Raw genomic sequence first — 21976 nt, forward strand, 5'->3', positions numbered from 1 at the left:
TTTATTTTCTACATGAGCTGTATCTAAACATATCATCCCACAGTTCTAAAATGTAATTGCGAAAAAATATTTATTTACTTTTATTTACTTTACCCATATTTATATATTTATTATAATAATAATAAGAGTTACAGGCGAGGAAAGAGTGTAAATGTCAAGAAAAATGAAGTAGAAAAATAACTTTGGAAACGAAAATAGAAAAGAGTACCTTGATACAATAAAATAAACAGCAGAGTTTTGGTAAAAGCACAAAAAATTCCCAAAAAGTAAACTATGGTGTTGACGAGCATTGTCCAATGACTATACAAATGATTATGATAAAGTTTGAACCTACAACAAACGTGTTTTTGATGCAAAGGCATAAGTGGAAATACTGAAACTTTGGGGTTAGTTTGGCTAAAGGTTTTCTTCAGCTTAGTAAAAACCCATGTCTAAGATTTGACCTAAGACAAGTGTCCCAAAAAAGGGTTAACAAGCACACTGTGGGTGATCTATCAGTATGTGCTTCACAGGGTTTATCAACAGGCAGATAACATAGTGTCGCTGTGGGTTGTATCCGGGTTTTTAAAAAAACAGAAAAGAATTAGGAAAAATACCAAATATAAAAATTCCTATTCAGAGAGTACCAAGGAGTATAAACCTGCCAAGGAACTTTGGAAATGAAATAAAATCTTTTTGAAAAAAAATGTCTGCAGTATTTACCGGGACAAAGAAAGTGTTATCTAAGCGCAGATAAAATGGGTAAAACACATGTTATGTCACCGGAGTCCCTTACATGCACAATGACAGCGCACACTTGACAACCTTGGCTTGCGCCATGGTCTCGTGATCATCAGTTGGGCGACCTGATTGGTCACTGCTGAGAAAGTGACAGTTTCTTTGGTTACTGCCCCGACGGTCAAACAACACACGGTGGCATTGGTTCGTTTCACATGTCTGCTGATACCGGTTTAGGGTATCTAATGTTTTCGTAACATATAATTGCTCAGCACTGAAATTGTGTTTCTTTTAACTTTTTTTTCCTGCGGTGTTATCAGGGGCTTTTCGAGCCTAATCAAACAGCACACATAGCTATAGCCATCTTTACGTCCATAGCTAAGGTTTAAGAGAAGCTAAGGTTAGCTAGTCGCTCAGTCGCACTGACGTTACAATGGGAGAGGAAAATAAAGAAAATCTCACTAACGCGAATAGTGAAGCTGGTAACTCCAGTGTTGAGCAAAATTGCGAAACAGTAGACGATGGCGTAAAATGTTACACGTTAGAAGACGTAAGAGTACATAATATGAGCAACGACACATGGCTTATCATCCACGATAAAGTATATGACATTTCAAGTTTCCTTGAAGAGGTAAGAAAGACTTTCTGTTGACTAGTAGCTCATGCTTTGTCATTAAAGTAGTCGTTATTAATTCTTCTTCGTGAACCCCTTGGTTTTGCCATTTGTCTGGGCTTCCTGGAAGTGCAGGATGAGCGTGATCCTTATCGTTACGTGTTGACGTGTAAGCTTTGCAAATTGTCTTCGGCTAATTTGCTGCTAACGACCCAATCCTAAACTCAAAACCGCCAGTATAAATAATCTACAATTACGACTGGCCTACTTTAAAGAACCTTCTTATTGTTTTATCATTTCTTCTGCAAGGGTGTCCAAATGTTGTAGGATAGATTAGCTAAGTTTGGTTAACAAGTAGTAGCTAGCCCTGTCCGATGATAGTTCTTCAGACGATTTGGGCTGAATGTTTATAGCTTTATAAACACAGCTGATAAAAATGTGATTTATAAATCAGTGGGCTGGTTGTGATAAAATCCTTTATCTGGCTAAAATGTGTAAAAACTCTGGAAGTTAAAAGTTGCATGTTGTGTAAAAAACAAACAAACAAACAAAAAAAAACCTTTTTGCTTAAGTAACAAAATTAGCTCCTAGAGTGGTACGTCTTTGAACAGTACTGTGCAAACGTCTATAGCCACCCCTCAATCTTTGTATTTTGATAGTAAAATGGGGAGTAGGTGCAGGTTTGTAAATTACGGAAAATAGAGTTTAAATAGTTGTATCAATCTTGAAAACTCACTCTAATATGTTCTTGTAATTTCTGTAAGTAATGTTGAGTTGAGGTCTGGGAATGCCAGCTAATGGCTGAGAATGTCCCGGGGTGCGTCTTTTCCAACCATGTATGCATTCCAACACTGGAAGACTATAATATTAGTGCATTTCACTGTTTTGTCTGTGATTTCAGCTGTAATACTGTCATTATTCATAACTTAAACAAGTATACTAAAACAGTTGTGCATGTCAGGTGCTTCAGAGTAACCAGGTCAACCACTTTTGATTTTAGCATCCAGGAGGTGAGGAGGTTTTACTGGAGCAGGCGGGTGCAGATGCCACAGAGAGCTTCGAGGATGTGGGTCACTCCTCGGATGCCAGGGAGATGCTCCAGCAGTATTACATTGGGGAGCTTCACGAGGTAAGGAGGAAAGACTGCCTGTCTGCCTGTAGTGTTTCTTTCACACGTCTAAACCAATCTTTCAATTACTGAAGTTAAATGTCTTTATTATTATGTCTTTGTTATTATTGTTGCCTAAACCCTTCCAAATCAAACAGAGTAACTAAATAATGTCACAAGATTGAGTCATTTGCTCCTAAGTTGTTTGGAGTCACCTCCAGATGGTGTCGTGTATAAGATGACGTAAAAGTGGGTGGAAACTGATTTGTTACCAAGTCTATCACATGAGCAGTAGCTCTCTATTTAAGTTCCTATATCACATTCAGTCTAATGTTCACATTTTCTGTTTCCTGTGAGGCAGTAATTTGGTTTTGAGCAATTCGAGCATAAAGAAATACTGAAACTAGAGAGATCACAGCATAAATATAAAAAGCATCAGACAAATACAATAAAAATATTATCCAATTAAACATGAGTAACAATATTTTATGTTATGCTTGTTGGAAATTTAGTGTAGCTTATCAGCCACTCTATTATACACCCAACAGTTTCACAATATTTATAATATACTTTAAAACATGGTTAAATTTACTAATTTACCATAATTATACCATTAGATGATAGATTTTCTGTTCATACTGTTGTTTATCCATTGTGCTTCCACTGAGTGCTAATGAATCTCCAGCAGTTTCAGTTAGACAAATCCAGTGCTTTCACATATAAAGTCTCTTTAGACTTCAAATGTGAAAGCTATTTGTAAAATCAATCTTTATGGGTCTTTTACAAAACAGTTTGTGTGAGCTGCTCATTTTAACGCCACAAGGAAATGGCTGTAGAAAAAAAAGACTGGTCTGCCTTGCAAAAATAAAAATAGGAAGATGTCCAGTTCATGTGATTAATTGTTTAATTTGGACTGCTGCAAATTAATCCAGCTTATCTCCAGATGAACATTCCAGTGCAACAGGAAGTTGCAGAGTTTGAAGAAAGTTTCCTGCTGTCTTCCTGTTCAGATGACTTTTGCTTAGGTTCCCACATAATTAAAATCGCTGAGCTGGTTTCTTTGTCTTTTAATAGAAACTGGCAGCACACCACACAAACCGTATTCAAATTATCACTTTTAATTGGTGGATTCCACTTGCAACAAATCAATGAATGTTTGAGGGATAATTAGCCTTCTGGTTCTTTCACCAGTCCCACTTGATGGTTACATAAATTTCAGTATTTATTTATTTAATTCTACTCAGCATCACAAAACGATCATATGATTTCTTTTGTTTTCCTTCATAGGATGACAGAAAAAAGGACACTGCAAAGGTAAATTGGCTGTTCCATGCACCATGAAACGATACTGTATTTGGACTTTTCCACATTGTTCCACAACTTGTGTTTCTCCTTTTTTCAATTTTGTGCTGTAGAAAGCAGAAGTCGCAAAGTCTGAGGGGAGCAGGTTAGTCATTCTGATGAATGTGTCTCAGGCTCTCTTTGTACTGTTTCAGAGGGGCGAGTGCAATGACACCTTATATCTGTATAAATGAAAATGTTTTCAAATTAACGTTTGTGTAATTTTTTTTTTTTCAGCAGCTCCTGGGCCATTTGGTTGTTACCTGCTGTTGCTGTTGTTGTTATTGGTATCGTGTATCGCTACTTCATTTTTGAGCAGAGGTCCTCTTGAGTGGCGACGTCATGTTTTCATCCCTGTCTTTTCATCTCGGAGGCCTTGAAATGTTTGACCAAAACCTCCTCACCCTGGACACGCGCGGTAGTGTCAACGTCCTCAGCAGCAAGAAGAGTGGAGAGAGTAGTTTGATTAAGTGTTTTTGTCCTTGTCCGTCTACTTGGTGCACCAAATAGATAGTTGGGCAGAGACTTTATGAAATTGTCAGCCTTTGCTTTCTTCACTGTGCCAGTTGTCATAAATGTCACGTGTTGTCTTTACCCTAAACTTTCATATGCATGTTCTGCAGTTTGAATCTTCATTACGCCAGCTATAGGTAGGCTGAAGGAGAGGTTATGCAGGGCGATGATGAAGCGAGCCTCCAGCCTGTTTCTTTTTTCTTCTTCTTTTTTTATTGGATAATAACTTGCATAACCTCCAGTGCATTTTCTTGGGTTTAATAAAGTCAGAATAGCCAGTTAGCTCTCAATAAAAGGGTTTATTTTATTCACTCCTTTATGCACAGTTCAGCTGTTAGGCAATGCTTGATTGCTTTTATCACTCGGTTGCAAACTCATAATCTTTCCACTTTTATGAATGCATTTTCAAGTCTGTGTTGGATCCTTTTTGAAAATCGCAGTTAATTATATTGCATCATTGATTTGTTTTTGGAGTTGTCCCTTTCTGCCAATGTTCTCTTTTCAGGAATTTATACACGTTCAAATGACCTAATCATTTAAATGTAGAGAGAAATACAATGCAACTTATTACCCAGGTATAATAGATGACAGGGAATGACAGAATACCCTTGAAAGAAAGTTCATTTCTATTTCAAGTTGTTAATGTTCCCTCTGCTATGCCGTTTGTTATTTAACCAGTGCTTTTTCACAGCTTTTGTTCATTGTAACGCATCTGAACTTTAAGTTTTGGGTGAATGGCACAAGCAGCTGATTCAGCAGAGTTTAAAATCTGGTCTGTGTTTCTTGTGTAGCAGCTTTGGCTATAATCAGTGGGTTTGGCATTTGACCTATAGATGGGTATCTTTCAGTCTACATTTAGTTGTCTTTCCCTGTTTAATGATTATTTGTGGCCTATATTTGTTATTGGTTTGATTTATTAAACCTTTGTCTAGGTTGCTAATTTGGTCTTGTTAAATATGTTTTGGTAAGCTTTCAAATTCTTTATTTAAATTTATTTCATGGTAATTAAAAAGTTTTTTCCAAATAGAGACAAATTGATGTCAGCTGTCATTTCAAAGGTTCTGAATGAACTTGCTGCTATTTTTACATGCGAGTACAAAACTGCAGATGTCAAAAATAAGTTTGTTGATTATAAAAGATAAGATGAATACATATCATTGTTATACATTTTACCTGCCATTTCCTTTCTTTGAAACTATCAATAAAATGGGCCTTGACGTGCAATTCGCCAGTCACTACTTCCTGAAAATAATTAAATGTAAATCAGGGTTTATGTATATAGGTTTTCTGTTTCCTTTTTTTTTTTTTCTTTTAATTTGTGTGATTTGTGACTTTCCCTCCTGCCTGCCGTCTCTATATTCAACATCCTTTGTCCAGTGTATCCACCCGCTCTTCTTTGCACGTGCCCAAACCATCTCGACTATAACTGTCTCCCTACCACTCTGATGTACTCATCTTGTCCATCCTGGTCACTCCCAGTGAACATCTTGACATCTTCAGCTCAGCCTCCTGTCATTTTGTCAGTGCCACCATCTCCAAACTATGCATCGTAGCAGGTCACGCCTCTTTAGGTAGTCAAACTCGTCGACCTTCACTACCACTACTTCTTGCTTCACTGCATGTATTCTGTCTCGTTTCAACCGTCTTTCATTCCTCATCTCTCGAGTGCACACTGCCACCTTTCCAGGCTCTCTTCCACCTGCTCCCTACTCTTTGTAAAGATTAGTGTTGTTTATGAACATCAAAGGCCACAGAGACTCCTGCCTGACCTCAACTGTCAGTCTGCAAACAAGAAGGGGCTGAGAACAGATCCCTGATGCACTCACACTCTCATCTTACTCCTACTGCAAAAATCACCATGGTTAAAGCACATATATATATATAGAACTGACTTAACTAAATCTAAAATAAAAACTAAAACTAGTTGGGAAATAACATTTAAACTATATATATACATGCACACACACACATCCTTAGTTTTAGTTTTTGCTACTTTGGTAAATAAGAAATTTTATTTAACTGCCCTTATGTAACCTTGGATGTCTACAAGACGTAGTCAATTGCTTTCAAAAAGTTCTGTTTTTATTGTAGTACTTGCACTGATTTTCCTAAATTCTGCTAGAAAAATTTTCCCTCCATATAATATTTATTAATGAAGACTGAAATGAAGAATGAAACAAAACAAAAACGAAACATTTTCAAAAACTAGAGCAAACACACTCTGGAAAGTGGTTGAAACTAAGCTGAATCAAAAGCAAAAAGTCTAAACGAAATTTTAAAAAAGGCCAAATAGAGAAAAATGAAAGAAAGAACCCCAAAACAAGCTAAAACATGTTATCATCACAGTAAAGGCTCTAAAACGTCACAACTTTTAGGTTCTGATTTAATATACAAAATACTAGAAAATTAATTCCTTTGCTGATTGCTATTTCCTCGACATATGTTTCAGTGTCACATTAGGGCCACTGGTAAATCCTGCTCGATAATAAATTAGCTTTTGCTCTTGATACATTGGAGTGTGGTGAAAGAAAAGCCATTTCAGTCAATGGGCACTGTGTGGATGAGGCATGCTTTCTGATGAAGGGTTTGAAGCAATTTGATTCTTGGAAAGTTCCACTCTTCACATGGCCAAATGGGTTCTTTCAAGCCAAAAGCTGGACCTCAGTTATTGTTGAGTGCTAGGAGGATGCTCGGAACATGGAAACAGCCCAAAAACAAGAAGTCAGGCAACATGCAGTACAGACACATACTTCTGTTTCAACTGGCACCTTAAATGGTAGCCTCTGAAAAGGCCTTATCATTAAATAAGGCAGCTTTACTGAATGCAGCTTTGTATGCTATGTGTTTACCACAGTTATATTAGCAAATCGTTCCTCATACCTCCGACTAGTGCTGTTTAAATAATGATAATTGGTAAACATTTACAATTATAACTGCTATTAAACAACAGCAGCAGCTCTTTCATAGGTTCAAATTAAGACCAAACATCACAACTACCTTGGAAAGATGCCATTAAAACCCTTATAATCTAACACTGTAGCCCAGTGTGATAAGCAACAGATTTATAACATGAAGTCATTTAATTTTTTTATATAGAGGTGAGAGAAAATGTTATAGTATCTCTTAGAAATTTAATCATGGCCCCATTGTGATTTAATTTAAAATTCCAGGCGGGTACTTTTATTTGATTTTCTCATAGGCAGTTTATAGTGTAACTACTATATATAGTGTAGCTACTTTTTGCCGGAAGCGTGAAAGGTGGAAAAGAGCAGGAAGGGTGATTGAAATGAAAGATGTTTTTTCTCTGTCTACAATCTCCACAAGAGCCATCACAGTTTAGAGTACACGCCACATGAAGCATAAATCCGTGCCTGTTGATTTATCCTTTTAAATCAGGTTTTCATTAAAGAATCACATTCCTTAAGTAAATAAATGTATGGCTTGTTTCAAGAAACCAAAATGCTGTTGTAGTTTATTTAAAAAGGACTCCAATGCTACGTGAATAGTGCATGTAACACTGGTATTGGGCTTCATGAAACTTAAAATTAGTAGGACAGAAACGTTAAATCCTGAAACAGAAAAGAAATCCAACGGTATAAAATTATACCAATTGCTTTTGTGCAACATTATAGACATATTGATCCCTCTCTATATAAATATAGATACATTTTTTTGCCATGTTATACTTAGTAGAAACACAAGATGGCAGTACCATGTCAAGATGATAATATGCCAAGTCTTGGATTAAGCATTTGCCAGAAACAGTGAAACTATACACCATTCAGCTCCAACTTTACAACCAGTTACATTAAAAATGAAGACCAGCGATTATTCTGTGCCTGTGAAATGTTCTGCCAGGAAATATGTGGACATTTCTTTGACATGTATCACACACCTAAAAATGATGTGTGTGGTACTGGTCCAGACCAGCAAACCCATCATGCCAACCATACTCTCTTACAGCAGCAGCCTCCATCCAGATGTGGTGCCCATTGCACCTGTCCCAAGGGGGATCCAAGGTGTTAACCTAGCTTCTAAACCTCACCATCTTCCATTTGAGCATACATGGGATGCAGTGGAGCAAACCCAGTCCATGTCGGCATCCTCCAGCAACTTATAATACCCGATAGATCAGCTGTCAATGTCTCAATACCAGATGAGGGTATCCCCAGAGGTCACAAGTCTATTTCTCCGCTACTCAGAGCCATTTTGACAGCACACTAGAGACCTACATAATATTAAACATGCAGTTTAATATTGTGGGTACAGCATTACAAAGTATATAATAAAATCATTAATCTCTCTAGTTCTCTCATTTTCATAAACACAGTTCTGTAGCATACATCTCCAAATGTTTATGGGCAAAGAAACACAATAACAGGGTGTGATAGAGGGTGTTTGAACATGTAATACCCTTAAAGCCTTTAAAATGTTAATAGTTTAAAGTAAAATGTAAAAATATTCTGCTTACAAAACTGCAGTGAGGCTAATGCAGATGAACAACAGATTAAAATATTTTTATAATAGGGAGCTTTTGACAGTATTGTCTCAAGCACTGTACTTCCAAAGCCATAGAAGCAATGCATTGGACTTTATTGGGATCCGTGTTCTGTCTAGCTAGATATTAGATATTTTATCACCTTTTCAGCAAAGACCAGTGAAGCCACTTCTTGTTGTGGCAGGAATTATGACCAGAGAGAATGATAAGCTCTTATAAGATGACATATGGTGTCTGTATGAATATACTGCGTGTGAATCCCTAAGACAATCACCATTCCCCAAACCAAATCACCTGTCATTTCTGGCAGCAGTAAGGCTTAAGAAGAACTGAGGCTTCTAATGCACAACACTTCAGTGTCTTAAGAGACCAGCTTGGCAAACACCTCAGATGCTACGAAAATCACTTCTGGGTAATGCGGGAATACACCTGATCTCTGACAGGGTTTGAGTTAGCTGAAAGGGTCACATATTCATAGAAAACGTTTTTAGTGTGACTTAACAAAGAAGGACATTAAAATCCTGTTCTTGTGCACAGAGAGATGAGTGACAAAAACATGCAGAGAACCAATGTCAGAAAGAATTTAAAAATTTTAAAACTTGTCTAGGTTCATCAAAAACATTCAACTCTAGCTGAAGAAGAACTTCATTCTTTTGTAAAGGACACCTGCTGATGAAATCACTAAATTCACCCAGGCCTGAGTTTATGTATTATGCAGCAATATGAGATGGTAGTGAGACTCCATCATGTATGTTTTAGATTTAGTGGTGCTGTAAAAAAAGACACCGAGCAGGATTCGGTGAAGTTGAAGACGTTAAGATCTTCCTTAGGAGAGACCAAAATCGACAACATTAAAAATGTGTATATCAGAAGGACAGCTCAGGTGGAGCCGTATGGACACAAAGTCTTAGATGCTGAGATGGTTTCACATGACATGAGATTCATCAGGTCATGTTGGGTTTTTTTCTAACATCATTCTTTGCAAAACTACTTATGGGACCACTTGCAGCTGCCTCACAGTTTGCTCCCTTCATTATGCATGTATCGAGCTGTTGTTTCATTTTTGTGCCCTTTGTCATGAGCAATACTGGGCATAATATCAGTCAAACTTGTATCCATCTATTATGCATAAGCCAAAGGATCATTTTCTGCTTATTTTATTTTATTTTTTTTTTAAAAGCTCCAGATCTACAGCTCAACCTGTTATCTAACATGACACTGGTAGGTAGCAATTAACATAATCCATCTCATATTATTCAAAAATTTGCCCAGAAGTATAAAACAGTGAAAATATTACCAAAATAGAATGGCGTATCATTTTTTTGTGCATAGACTAACTTGCCGAGTTCTTCTCTGGGTGAAAAGAACGTTTATCTAATGACCACAAACAAGAATTTTCATTTTGAGCTTGTTAATCATCCAGGTTTGCCATACTGCTTCAATATTACCACTTCAAACAAAGAATTCCCACTGAAATAATAGACTAGGCTATACTTAATCATCATTAATTTGTTTTAACCCTCCAAAATAAAATTTTTTAAAAAATGCATAATTTATATCAAACAAACCAAACTTGTATCTTCATTAGTTAGTCCTCTTACTGAGGAAAGCTAGGTATCCATGCATCCATCCTCTTCCACTGATCCTTTTTTGGGGGGGGGGGGGGGGCTGGAGCCTATCCCGGCTGTCACAGGGCAGAGAGAGTGAGACAGCTAGCGAGTGCAAAATGCTACTCTACTTCAATGAGTTGAAACAAAAACATTAACAGGTAAAACATTGACAGCATATAGTACAGTTTAGCATTTATTATATACCACAGCATAGAGAAGCAGAGAGATGTTAACTGGAAGCTAACAATGCTGATGTAGAGCATCAGACCACGCATAGCTAGAAAAAAATATATGCTAAAGGATCAGCAAACATTTTTCACTATAACTTTATTTCAGTTCTGCAATGATACATCTGTAAATATCAAACTCAAACTGAAGACTTGAAAAGAAACAACTCACAGGCATCATGCTTTATTTCATAAATTATCCATATATCAATACATAAATTCTTTTATAATCAGGAATTTTTCAATCACAAACAATATACATACAAAAGGTTAATATTACGTTATTCAGATTTTCTTTTCTTTTTTAACTTCAATTTTGTGACACTTTTGATCCTCCATTTGCCCTTGCACAAACTTCAATGATGTAACTCAAGCAGAAAACCTAAAGGCTAAAATTAACTGCATAAAACGTTACGGAATTTCTGAATTCTAATCTCGATTCATTGTAAATGTACATAAACCGATAACATGACAAAAACTTTAGTGCAGATAGTGTGAGGAAGATCTTAGACTTAATATCTCAAAGTAAACAACCATAGCCTCAGATCTTATCCAAGTTATCTCTTCCCAGCACAAATGTGGTGACCTTTCTACAGTATAGATGCTTAATTACTTTCCTCCTTGCACCCACTGAAAAGCTGTGACTTAAAGGTTAGCTTCTCCAAGCTGTTATATGCCAAGGTATTTGATGCACAGTTTAAATTGAAGAAGAGGTAGATGGTTTCAGTCCTTCAGTGTGCTTATTATCAGATACTGATGTTCAGAAATGTTTCATATAGAGAGAATTTAAAACGAACTAATTCGCTAATCGTGACCTGTGCAACAGGTTTAAACAGGCTGACACTGAAAGACTGATTATATCACTGTATGTAATGTCAATTTTTGGGAGCACAGAGAACTTTGTTGGTTGGTTATAAAACAAATAAAAGGTGGTTTTAGAGACACTGTCTCTAATTGTAAATTAAATCTCTGCAGCAGTGTGAATAAGTAAAAGAAAAAATCCAAAGCCGTTCTAAATTCATGCTCCAGTCAACTGAACACTGATTCTGAAGTTTGATAAAAAATAAAAAATATATTACAATCAAGATATCGCAAATTTGGATTTAATCTGCAGAGAGGAAATTTTAAATGTTTGCTATCATAACCAAATCATTCGTACTGCGACCCTTTTAAAGCTTAGTTCTCACCCTCATTACCTTGTATGGAACTATGTCAGAACATGGCTTCAGTTGTCTAGCTCAGTCAGACAATGCAACACAGTACAGAGGTTGCTGGCCATGTTTGTGTCCATGCCGGTGGTGCTCTTTAGGTCTTAAGCCACAGACAGCAAGGTGCAGGTAGATGACACACTGGAGGAACGCCCATGGACACTGTTGTTGTTATCCAGAATTCCTGATGCAAACTGCATCTTTGATGTGGTGCAACACCCAAAAGTTCTGGCCAATTCAGGGCAGAGGGCCAGAGCTAGTTTCTGAAGGACTAGACAGAATTTCTTGCGAAAGTTTCGGTTTATCCAGAAATAGAAGATGCAGTTGAGGAAACCATTGGAAGTTGGTAGCCAGACCACTACAAACTCAATCCACTCTGGTATACTGCTACCTGTGACTGCTGTAAGGCAGAAAACAATGAGTGTTAAGGCAAGTATCAACAAAGTGAAAACAACGTACCTAGCAAAAGACAGCGGCTACTTTGACCTGCTCCCTTTTTACAGAGCAAGTAGCTCTGTATGTTTTCTTTGTCTAATTTTCACACCAGAGGCCCTTCATGGGGTGACACAAATTCCTAAAAGTGTTAGTATAATTAGTGTTAGTATAACTGCAAAAGGAACCTCCTGAGACGGAGCTGGGGATATTTCACTTGGCATTATGAGAGAAACTAAAAAAAGTCTGCTTTGGAGGTGCTTGCCTTACCCCTGAAAGCAATGATATAACCCATCAAACTAACATTTGTAGTCTTGACCTGAAAATACAAAATTCACTGATCAGGTGGAAACTGCAGTGAAACCAGCATTTAGACAGCAGCACACTTTAAAGATTAAGCTAAACCGTCGGCTTCGTTTCACAGGATATTCATCCAATATCAGATCATTTACAGCACTCTGTGGAAAAGGTCTTCACTACTAAAAATATTCAGCTGTGACTTTTCAGTTGTGACTACTCCAAGACAGCACATGGCTGGGGTAAATGAGAAAAGTCAAAAAAGGTCTGAGTCATATAACTGGCCCCAAATCAGCTTTTTATTTACAATAATAATAATAACAAAAATATTTTTTTAAAGGGAAATGGACCTATCAATAGCCATCTAATACAATTTTTAATAAACACATTCAAATACTTACTTTTGAATTCTCTTACGGCCTTTGAAACCACAAATAAGAAATACACCAAGACAAACAAGTACATGTGAAGTTTACCTCTTCCAGTTAAGCTTATATAATCAAAAACTATCTAAACCTAAAAAAGCAAAGCTTGCTACAAAATAAGCCAGTTATATGAGTAGTTCTCAGATATTTTGTCCCAGTAAATGCCACAATTATAGACATAAACCGACTATATTACATGGGATATATTCATATATGAAATGAGGATGGTAGAAGAAAATCATCCACCATCCTCACACACTCACTTTACGTATCTAGTGAGGTTTTGCTTACCATTGTAGATCATTGCTGCCATGCAGGGAGTCCAGCAGATGTAGTAGGCTCCCATCACAGGCACAAGCACTCTGGAAGGCACATTGAGCCTACTGCGCCGCGCGCTGTCATATTTGCGCAGTTTTAACCTCTGTCTCTTGGCTGCACACCAGACTTTTAGGTTTGCAAATGTCATGATGATAGAGCAAGGGAAAAATATTACACATGTCAAGCTTAGGGAGTATCCAATATTTGTAGAGTAAGATGGGTTGCAGACCAGTGATGCGGTGGAAAAATGAACTTGGATGATGCCATCTGGTAACGATATCGGCGAGAGTAAAATGGGAGGAAAGCACCAGGCGAAGGCAATCAGAAACAGCGTCCTTTTCCTTGTCAGCAGAGATGAGTACTGAAGCGGGTAAAACACCGCAATGTACCTCTCCAGGCTTATCATGGCCAGTGTGTACATGCAGGTGGAGTAGACGGTGGCATTGCAAAAGGCCACAAGGTGACAAAAACCATCTGGACCTTCAGTGTAATCCTTTAGCAGACTCACCCAAAGGTTCAAGGGCATGACCAGCAGTCCGAACGCAGAGTCTGCTGCAGTGAGCGAGAGGAGAAAGTACCGAGAGTTTCTCGACCAGCCGGACACTGAGGAAGTAATAGCCAGGAGAACTGCAATGTTTCCCAACGTGACCACGACGCCCAAAACGATTATTATGCTTATTTTGACGGAGCGGTGGGAGAGCTCCTGCTGTCTCTGAGAGTCAAACTCTGACATGTTGAAGTCGTCCGAAGTCGAGAGGTTAAGGGCTGTATACATTGTTCTACACGGTGATACAAGTGGAAACAAATCATAAGTAAACCACAGACACACAAAAGAAAAGAAAGAAAGTTGACGAAATTTTCTAAAGAAATCAAAAATATGAGCAAAATATGTGGCCGTTCGCTGCTAGGCTAACACTACAATCAGCAGCACACCTGAGGCAATTAGCGCTGGGTGGTAAATGCATTTACTGCAGCCATGCTTCAGCTCAGAAGCAGGCTAATCACGGTTAACTTTTCAGTATTTTATGAACTAAGTGGATGTTTTTATTATTATTATCATCTAATTTTTTATATTAATCATGGGTGGTTTAGCTGAAATGATTGTTTCTTCAACATGATCAGGTATTGCCCACATCATTGCTATACCCTGTAACTTAAAGGGATCTAAAAATGGAATTCTTACTAGTGTTAGTATAAATCTAAATATTCAGGACCATAAAGGGAAAGATTCCTTTATCAGCCCAAAACCATCTAACCTTTCCATTTCTATTATATTCTATTTTAGTAAGCTAATTTTCCTAACATCTATTAATATGTGTGCGCATATTGAGTGTTATGTGCAGAGATATTTCTCCTACACATTAGGGCAAACTACCAGGAAACCACTTAGCACAGCAGGTCAAAAAACATATTTCCTGTTCTATGTCCTAATCCTCTAATCTAATCTAATCTAATCTAATCTAATCTAATATAATATAATATAATATAATATAAAGCAACTATTGTCCTGAATTGGCACTATATGTGAATCAAACTGAAAAGACCTGAATTAACATGACAGCAACACTGTACTACAAAATAGCCTGTAAAACAGGTATGCATGTTTCCACCACCATTACTATTTAAATTGTCCCCATTTGTTGTACACTAAGGTGGAAGAAAGTAAAAATATCACTTCTGACTCTATTCACAGCCTATTCCGTCAACTTGTTCCTTCTAGCTTCCAGGCCAGCCCATCTTGACAGGTTTCATCACCTGAAATAACAATGAGTCAGACAACAAGTCATCACTACCAGAAAGGTCCCACAGAAGACATACACACTGTCAGCCTGACGTCTCGCTACCAATCATGGTCCAATTTCCACCATCACACACCATTAGTGTCAACCATTCCTTCACCTCCTTTTCAAGCTCAAATCTGTGCCATCGTCTCTTCTTCAAATAAATAAATAAATAGACATACAGCAACTACATGACACAAGGGTAAGAAGAGGGCTGGAAAGTGTCACCGACCTTTCCCACTTAGGTAACCAGGAAACCATCTGTTTCAGCAACATTCTTCTGTGTGACTCTCTGCTATGTGAAACTGCAGTGGAACTAAGATGCGATATTTGTAATGTAGACTTCTAAAAATACACTACACAATGAATTTTCTTACACTGGCTTCACAGTCATCAATCCTCTTCCTCTCCTAAGAATCCATTACATGTTATTAATTTTGAAGAGAAGCTGCTGCACATGGGATAAATCTGTTCTGCAAAAGCTACACAGCACATCTACAAGACGAACTGCCTGTGACACACTTTTTCCCCTACAGATCCTCCACAGTAGAAGTGACAGCTATATTTGATATATGTATTTCTCATTGTCCTAATGAGAATATTTCTCTCTATTTAGTGCAAAGCCTGGAGGAGATGGACTGAAGGTCTGTGGTTAATATTCTACCTCCTTTTCCCTCCTTCATATTCATTGCACCCTCGACTGCATGCTTTCTTACCTGATGCTTTCTTATTTTCAAAGGATGTAGAATTCCAATATCAATGGGTGCAAGCTCTCAGATCTTTAAAAAGAGCAATGTCACTTTATACAGGTGTTCTGTTATGGGTAAAAGTCTATCCATCCATTCATTCTCTTCTGCTGCAGCACAGTGGCACTGTGGTTAGCGCTGTTGTCTAATAGCAAAAGGTCATGCGGTTGACTCCACCATCCACCTGGGCCTTGGTGTGTGGAGTTTGCATGTTCTCCCCATGTTTCCCTGGACTCTCTCTCCAGGTACTCCAGCTGCCTTCAACAGTCCAAAGAGATGCATTTAGTTTGATTAGGTTAACTGGTGATTCTAAATTGATGTGAACGTGACTGTAGTCTGTCTCTCTGTATTAACATTTTATGTCAGTGGAATCAAAAGAATATAATATTCAGAATAAAGTACAACAAAAAAGCAACATTGCTTTAAAGTGGCATTTGATGTAGATAAAAAAATAAAGCTTAATCATTTATTTGTTAATTTTAGTACAATACGAATTGTTAGCGATGAAGCATCTATTTACAAAGCAGAAACTGCAGCTGGTTTCCACCAGCTGCAGTTTCCAGCAATGCGAATTGGTATCATTTGCATGCGTGCATGTTATTCTGTCTGCCTGGAAACATGATAGCTTTTGAATGAATTCTAGAAAAAGTTGGGTCATGTTAACAATTCATTAAAATTTGACTTACATCCACTGAGGTGTTCAAGGTCAACTAGGAGTGTGGTGTGGATTGTCAACATAAATATTGTAAACATCATGCCATATTTGACCTCTGACCTCTCCTTCAAGGGCAATAGATTGATCTGAAGGTCAAAGTGATAATAATGCTATAGCCGTTTAAAAATATGTTTCTTACTGCTAACATTTGTACTGACAGTATATAGACATATGGGGATTCTAAACATCATGTTCCTTTGGACCTCCGACTGCTTCTTCAAAGGAAACTAAGGTCAAACTTTCATAAATTATCTTTTATCTTTAAAATTAAAATTCTACTGCCTTTGTTTCTATTGGCAACATTTACCAAATGATACTCTTGTATGGGGATTCTAAATATCACATTTTAGGCCATATCCAAATGTTATGTCACATTTGAAGTCTGATCTCATTTTTACATTTCACATCTGTCTTTCTTTCAAGCTGACCCCAAAATATATCATATCTTTAAAAATGTGTTGTCAAGAGGACGAGGATGAGCTGCCTAGTTAGTTAGAAATATGCTGCATTATATAATAAACTTAAGTTATTCATGTCCACTCATTTACAAATCAATACCTAATATCCATTACCAACTCCTACATGCAAAAGTCTGCACTTTGTACTTGTTTTTACCGCACTGCAAACCTCTTAAAGTACATTTAAAAAGAACAAAGAAAATAAAATGATATATACAAAACACAGTATTATTCCCTTAAAAATAAATACTGCAAAGAGAGTGAGCTACCTTGAGGTAGGTTTGGGCTCTCAGAGTACTTCTTGTTAATGCATGTAGTAATATGGGCCCTTGAAATGTTCAGCAGTCAAGAGGTAGTGCAAAGTAGCCTATAATAGATTTACTTGAGTGAATTCAGTACAGTACTCAATTAAATGCACTTTATTTATTTACCACGTCTGCAAATATCAGATCCATATATTTATCACATGAAATCTTTCGCTGAGCTAGAAGTAAAATATTCAGTGCACATTTCTGAGAAAAGACAGAAATGCACATATCCTCACAGTTCATTCATAAATCTATCTGTGTCTTTTGAGCATCTCTGCGTGGCTCAAATCCTAAAGTGTTTCCATGTGACAGAGAGGGAGGGTTTGTGTGCGTGTTTCGATGTCAAGTCTACATGTGTGGGCGTGCACACGCAAGCACTTCTTGCCCAAAGCTGTATCTGTAAATGTAGTTGATCTCAGGCGAACATGAGTGAGATACAGAGAGGATGAGTTTCTACATGTGTGCAATTGAATATCCTGTGAGTGGGCGGACTCCTCCATTGGCCACCTACTGTACAGTACTTCCTGATGTAGGGGAAAGTAGCCATTGATTTCATCTGTCTGTGCATGTGTGCGTATGTGTGTATGAGAGAGAGAGGGTGTTTGTGTGGGCTGCAAAGCTATCTAATTCTACCAGCAAGGATGATGTTTAGGGGAGATAGTATAGCACGAGGTTTGATGAGCGATTGTGTGAAAACTTCATGTCTGTCTTGACCGTGTCTAACTGATAACAAGGTTTCGCCAGCACTGACACAACCAACCTGGCAGGTTGGACGTTATTAAAGCGGTGGGTGTCAGACATACAGTATATTCTTGTTGGACCTACACATCAATGTATTCCCCCTTTAGACTCAAATAAGAAGGACAGTGCAGAGAAAGAAGTGCAAAAACCAAATCGAAAGAGAAAAAGTGCAGATGAATCATACTGCAAATTGAATACAAATATCATTGAAATAGCATTTATACAGCTCTGCTTGTTCATAATATTCCCATTCATGAACAAAATGCTTTAATATAACAAGTGATTTAAACACTATGAAATGAGGACCGTATTTATGAGGTTTCCTTTGTGTTTCATGGGCACTGAAAAACACATTGGAGAGAGTCTATTAATAAAGTCTGACTTATTAGTACAAATATAATGATTTGAGAAACATCTTTTATTGTGCATGAAGTGAAAGACAGAAATCGGGTGCTATAGATTCCTAAAGAAATAATAAAAATAAACAAAAACCCAAAACAATCCATCCAATTTAAGCAGCACATTTTGACCCGGTTACACAATGTTTGTATGTCACAGTGCCTCTGCTTCACTCCCATGTACAAAAATACCTACAGTGAGGCTAGAATTTCAGCCTCGCATAAGAGCCTTTCTCCTCCCATTTAAAAAGCCTGAGTATTGAATATCATTGAAGCTCTTTTTGCTTTCAGTTGTTTTCTCAGAATCAGAGCTGAATTCAACTATGTTGCATTTGTAGCCAGTCTTACACAACAGGGGTCTCATTCTCTTTTTGAAAAAGGTCTTTTAGACATTGAAAAAAAAAAGAATATCTAAGAGGGTATATTATGCTTTGGTGTTGACCTTTAATTTCACCAGTGGTTGCAACTTACATAGAACCACACAAGCAGAAAACTACACAGTCCCTTGGTAGCCTTGCTGATTTTCTGTAAGGGAGCTTTATTTTGAATCCAGCTGCTTTCCACTGACCTGACCAGATTCTAAGGTATTAAAGGCTGCTTTCGTTATATACAGCAGCCTTTTAGGAATCATACATCATATTGTAACCATACTGAAGTCTCTATTTACTATTAAGTTCTGTATAGAATGATAAGTTAGCTTCAGAACTGGGTAGGAACAACAGATTAAATAATATTGAGCTATTTACATTTTTACATTTTTTTCAGTCATAGAGAAATCTTTGGTAAAAAGATCAAAGCTAAACAATGGAAATCAAATAAATATTTTAACCTTTGAATCATATTTATCGTGGAGCAAAATGTGAACCTTTCTCTGTAGCTTATCTGGATCAATTTGGATTAACCTGTTGCCACTGATTTTCAACACAGGTCTTGTGTAATTTAGCATACCACACCCCTTTCTCCCATTTCCCTTCTTTAAAAAGGTTTCTTGACAGCCACTCTTCCTCTGAGCCATTTCTGATGAGGCGTCAATGTCGTTTGATTGTTAGAGTCTTAAGCTTTCAGTACAAAGGGCCTTGTGGCATTTGTTGTGATTTGGTGCTATATAAATAAATTACATTAATTAATTAATTAATTAATTAATTAATTAATTAATTGGGCAGCACGGTGGCACGGTGGTTAGCACTGTTGCCGCACAGCAAGAAGGTCCTGAGTTCAATTCCAACATCAGGCCGGGGTCTTTCTGTGTGGAGTTTGCATGTTCTCCCCGTGTCTGCGTGGGTTCCCTCCGGGTACTCCGGCTTCCTCCCACCGTCCAAAGACATGCAGCTTGTGGGGATAGGTTAATTGGATAACCCAAATTGTCACTAGGTGTGAATGTGCAAATGAATGTGAGTGCGAATGGTTGTTTGTCCCTGTGTGTTGGCCTTGCGACAGACTGGCGACCTGTCCAGGGTGTACCCCGCCTCTCGCCCTATGACAGCTGGGATAGGCTCCAGCGCCCCCCGCGACCCTGAAAAGGATAAGCGGAAGTGAATGGATGGATGGATGGACATTAATTAATTAAAATTGAGCAGTAAATTGATTAACACCATCCCGGAATATGCGCCAATAGCATGCCACTTTGTTGGTGCAAAAATATTATTTTATGCCTATGAAACTGTGATACCTTTGACATTTTTAGTAGATTCAACTAAATAAACACTTAAAAACAGTGCTAAAAGATACAGTTTAAAATTGGGATTTATATGTTATATGTAGACAGAATACTGGTTCATCCCATGATTTAGGTGCCTTTTTTATGGAGTGATTCATACATCAGTGTTAGGTGGCTTAACATAGAAACACATTTCTCTTAAAATGGTCAGGCATGAGAACTGGAGTGAAAATGAGTGAAAAAGCAGCCAATTTCCAAAGGGAAACTTTTAAATTCTCCAGAAATGGAAAACTATTCCTCGGGACTATTTTAAAAATAACAAATTAGCCTTTTTGGAAGCAAAATATTTAAAAAAAAAAAAGAGAGGTTTGGCTCAAGACTTTTGCACAGTATAATGTTATGTTTTTTACTCCACAGTTTTTGTGAAATCTGCCAGTGAACGGTATTGCTTGGAAACTGAAATTAAAACATTTATGTGCTCAATTCCAAGAATATCATAAATTGAAATAATTGATGTCTTTGTGTTAGATGAGGTCACCTGTGCTCGCTCTAAAGCTTAGTTCATTCTACTCCAGACTAAGTTCTGACAGAATTACAGCTATATAACTGCAGTAACTACCCTTGTGTGGTTGAGTAATTGTGAAAGCTGAAAGAGCTGTAGCAAGTAAGGTCTCAGAATTATTGTGCTTTCATCTTTACAGCACATCCTTGGCCACAAAGGCTCTAAACCATCATAAGATTATTCACAATGGTAAAGCTTGGCAGGATGACAAAATTATTTGTAAGGCCAATAAGCCAATCAAATGGAGTGTGTGCCAGTCTCGTTAAAAGTATACAAATGGGAAAATCCAGGATAAACTATTAATCTTTTATTGCTTTTATATTCCCAATATTTGTTGCTCTAGACATCAGCGGGCCTCCGGTATTTTATCCAGATGTGGCCGAGTGATCAGGCAGATAAGAGAGATGCAAGTGCAACAATTAAAAAACTAAGGCATCCCCCAAACAGTAAATAATATAAGACCTGAACATTATTTACATGTTGTGTGAAAAGTCCACAATTCAGGTCACATGTTTTGGTTAAAACTGGCCACTTTTGACAGCACTGGCCAGTTTTAATCAAAGTCTCCTTGGCTTGTGTGTCTGCAAGCATAGCTGACTTTCTCTTATCAGTTGGTTCCTGTTGATTGTGCAGAGAAATGTTTATTATGTGACGTCATCCATTTGTGCGTCAAACCTTTGATGCTGAGTAACATGGGTTGAATAACAATGAGCCAACTGGGGGAAAATGTGCCTGAAAATCCTGGCAATTACAGTTATGGCAGCATTTTTCTCCTCCTCCTGCAGTTGTACTTACCTCAGAAAATGCAGCTTATTAGCAGCCAGATATGCCGACATTCAGCATTCATAACACAAGTGGTTTTTAAAAAAAGGTCTCTGGGCATCCGGCATCCAGCGCCAAACACTCTTCATTTTAAAATGCTGGTTTTTGATGAAGTTACTTATGAATTCAGGTCTTTGGAAAAACAAAATAGTAGAGCAGATACTGATGTACGGTGGAGTTTTGTATGGCTCACGTCACATTCAAGGTCTTGGAAACATCAGTGGTTTTGATTTATTATAAAGAATGCCAGCAAAACACAAAATAGTACATGGATAAATTAAAGAAAAGCAACTTCGGCTGAAGGAATAATTGGGGGGGGAGAAAAAGAGGAAGATTGGCTCTTTGAGAATGCATTTTGGCTGAGAATTGCTTCGAGCTGGATCCGAAATTGGAGGCCTATTTGTTATTTTGTATAATTTTGGTTACATATCGAAGCATTTTTACAAATTAAAACCTCAACCTCATGGTGCTGCTAGTGAAA

General features: G+C 37.6%; 2 protein-coding genes across 3 annotated transcripts; one reads left to right on the forward strand and one right to left on the reverse strand.

Moving 5' to 3' along the window:
• The first annotated feature begins 870 nt into the window (after positions 1 to 870).
• cyb5b (cytochrome b5 type B) lies at positions 871 to 5516 on the forward strand. 2 transcript variants are annotated; one of them, XM_082512385.1, is made up of 5 exons: positions 871 to 1348; positions 2331 to 2459; positions 3726 to 3752; positions 3854 to 3885; positions 4017 to 5516. In XM_082512385.1, the coding sequence occupies exons 1-5, from the start codon at positions 1151 to 1153 to the stop codon at positions 4108 to 4110; spliced, it is 480 nt and encodes a 159-aa protein (XP_082368511.1). In that variant the 5' UTR covers positions 871 to 1150; the 3' UTR covers positions 4111 to 5516. The 2 variants fall into 2 exon arrangements, with proteins under 2 accessions (XP_082368511.1, XP_082368512.1); XM_082512386.1 differs by having other exon boundaries at positions 4020 to 5516.
• Positions 5517 to 10710: 5194 nt separating this feature from the next.
• LOC309711325 (histamine H2 receptor) lies at positions 10711 to 14298 on the reverse strand. Its single transcript, XM_082541583.1, has 2 exons — positions 13281 to 14298; positions 10711 to 12235 (listed from the first exon to the last, which is right to left on the reverse strand). The coding sequence occupies exons 1-2, from the start codon at positions 14080 to 14082 to the stop codon at positions 11940 to 11942; spliced, it is 1098 nt and encodes a 365-aa protein (XP_082397709.1). The 5' UTR covers positions 14083 to 14298; the 3' UTR covers positions 10711 to 11939.
• Positions 14299 to 21976: the final 7678 nt, after the last annotated feature.

The sequence above is a fragment of the Aulonocara stuartgranti genome (genome assembly GCF_965226115.1).
Source record: "Aulonocara stuartgranti genome assembly, chromosome: 1".
NCBI classification, from domain to species: Eukaryota; Metazoa; Chordata; class Actinopteri; order Cichliformes; family Cichlidae; genus Aulonocara; species Aulonocara stuartgranti.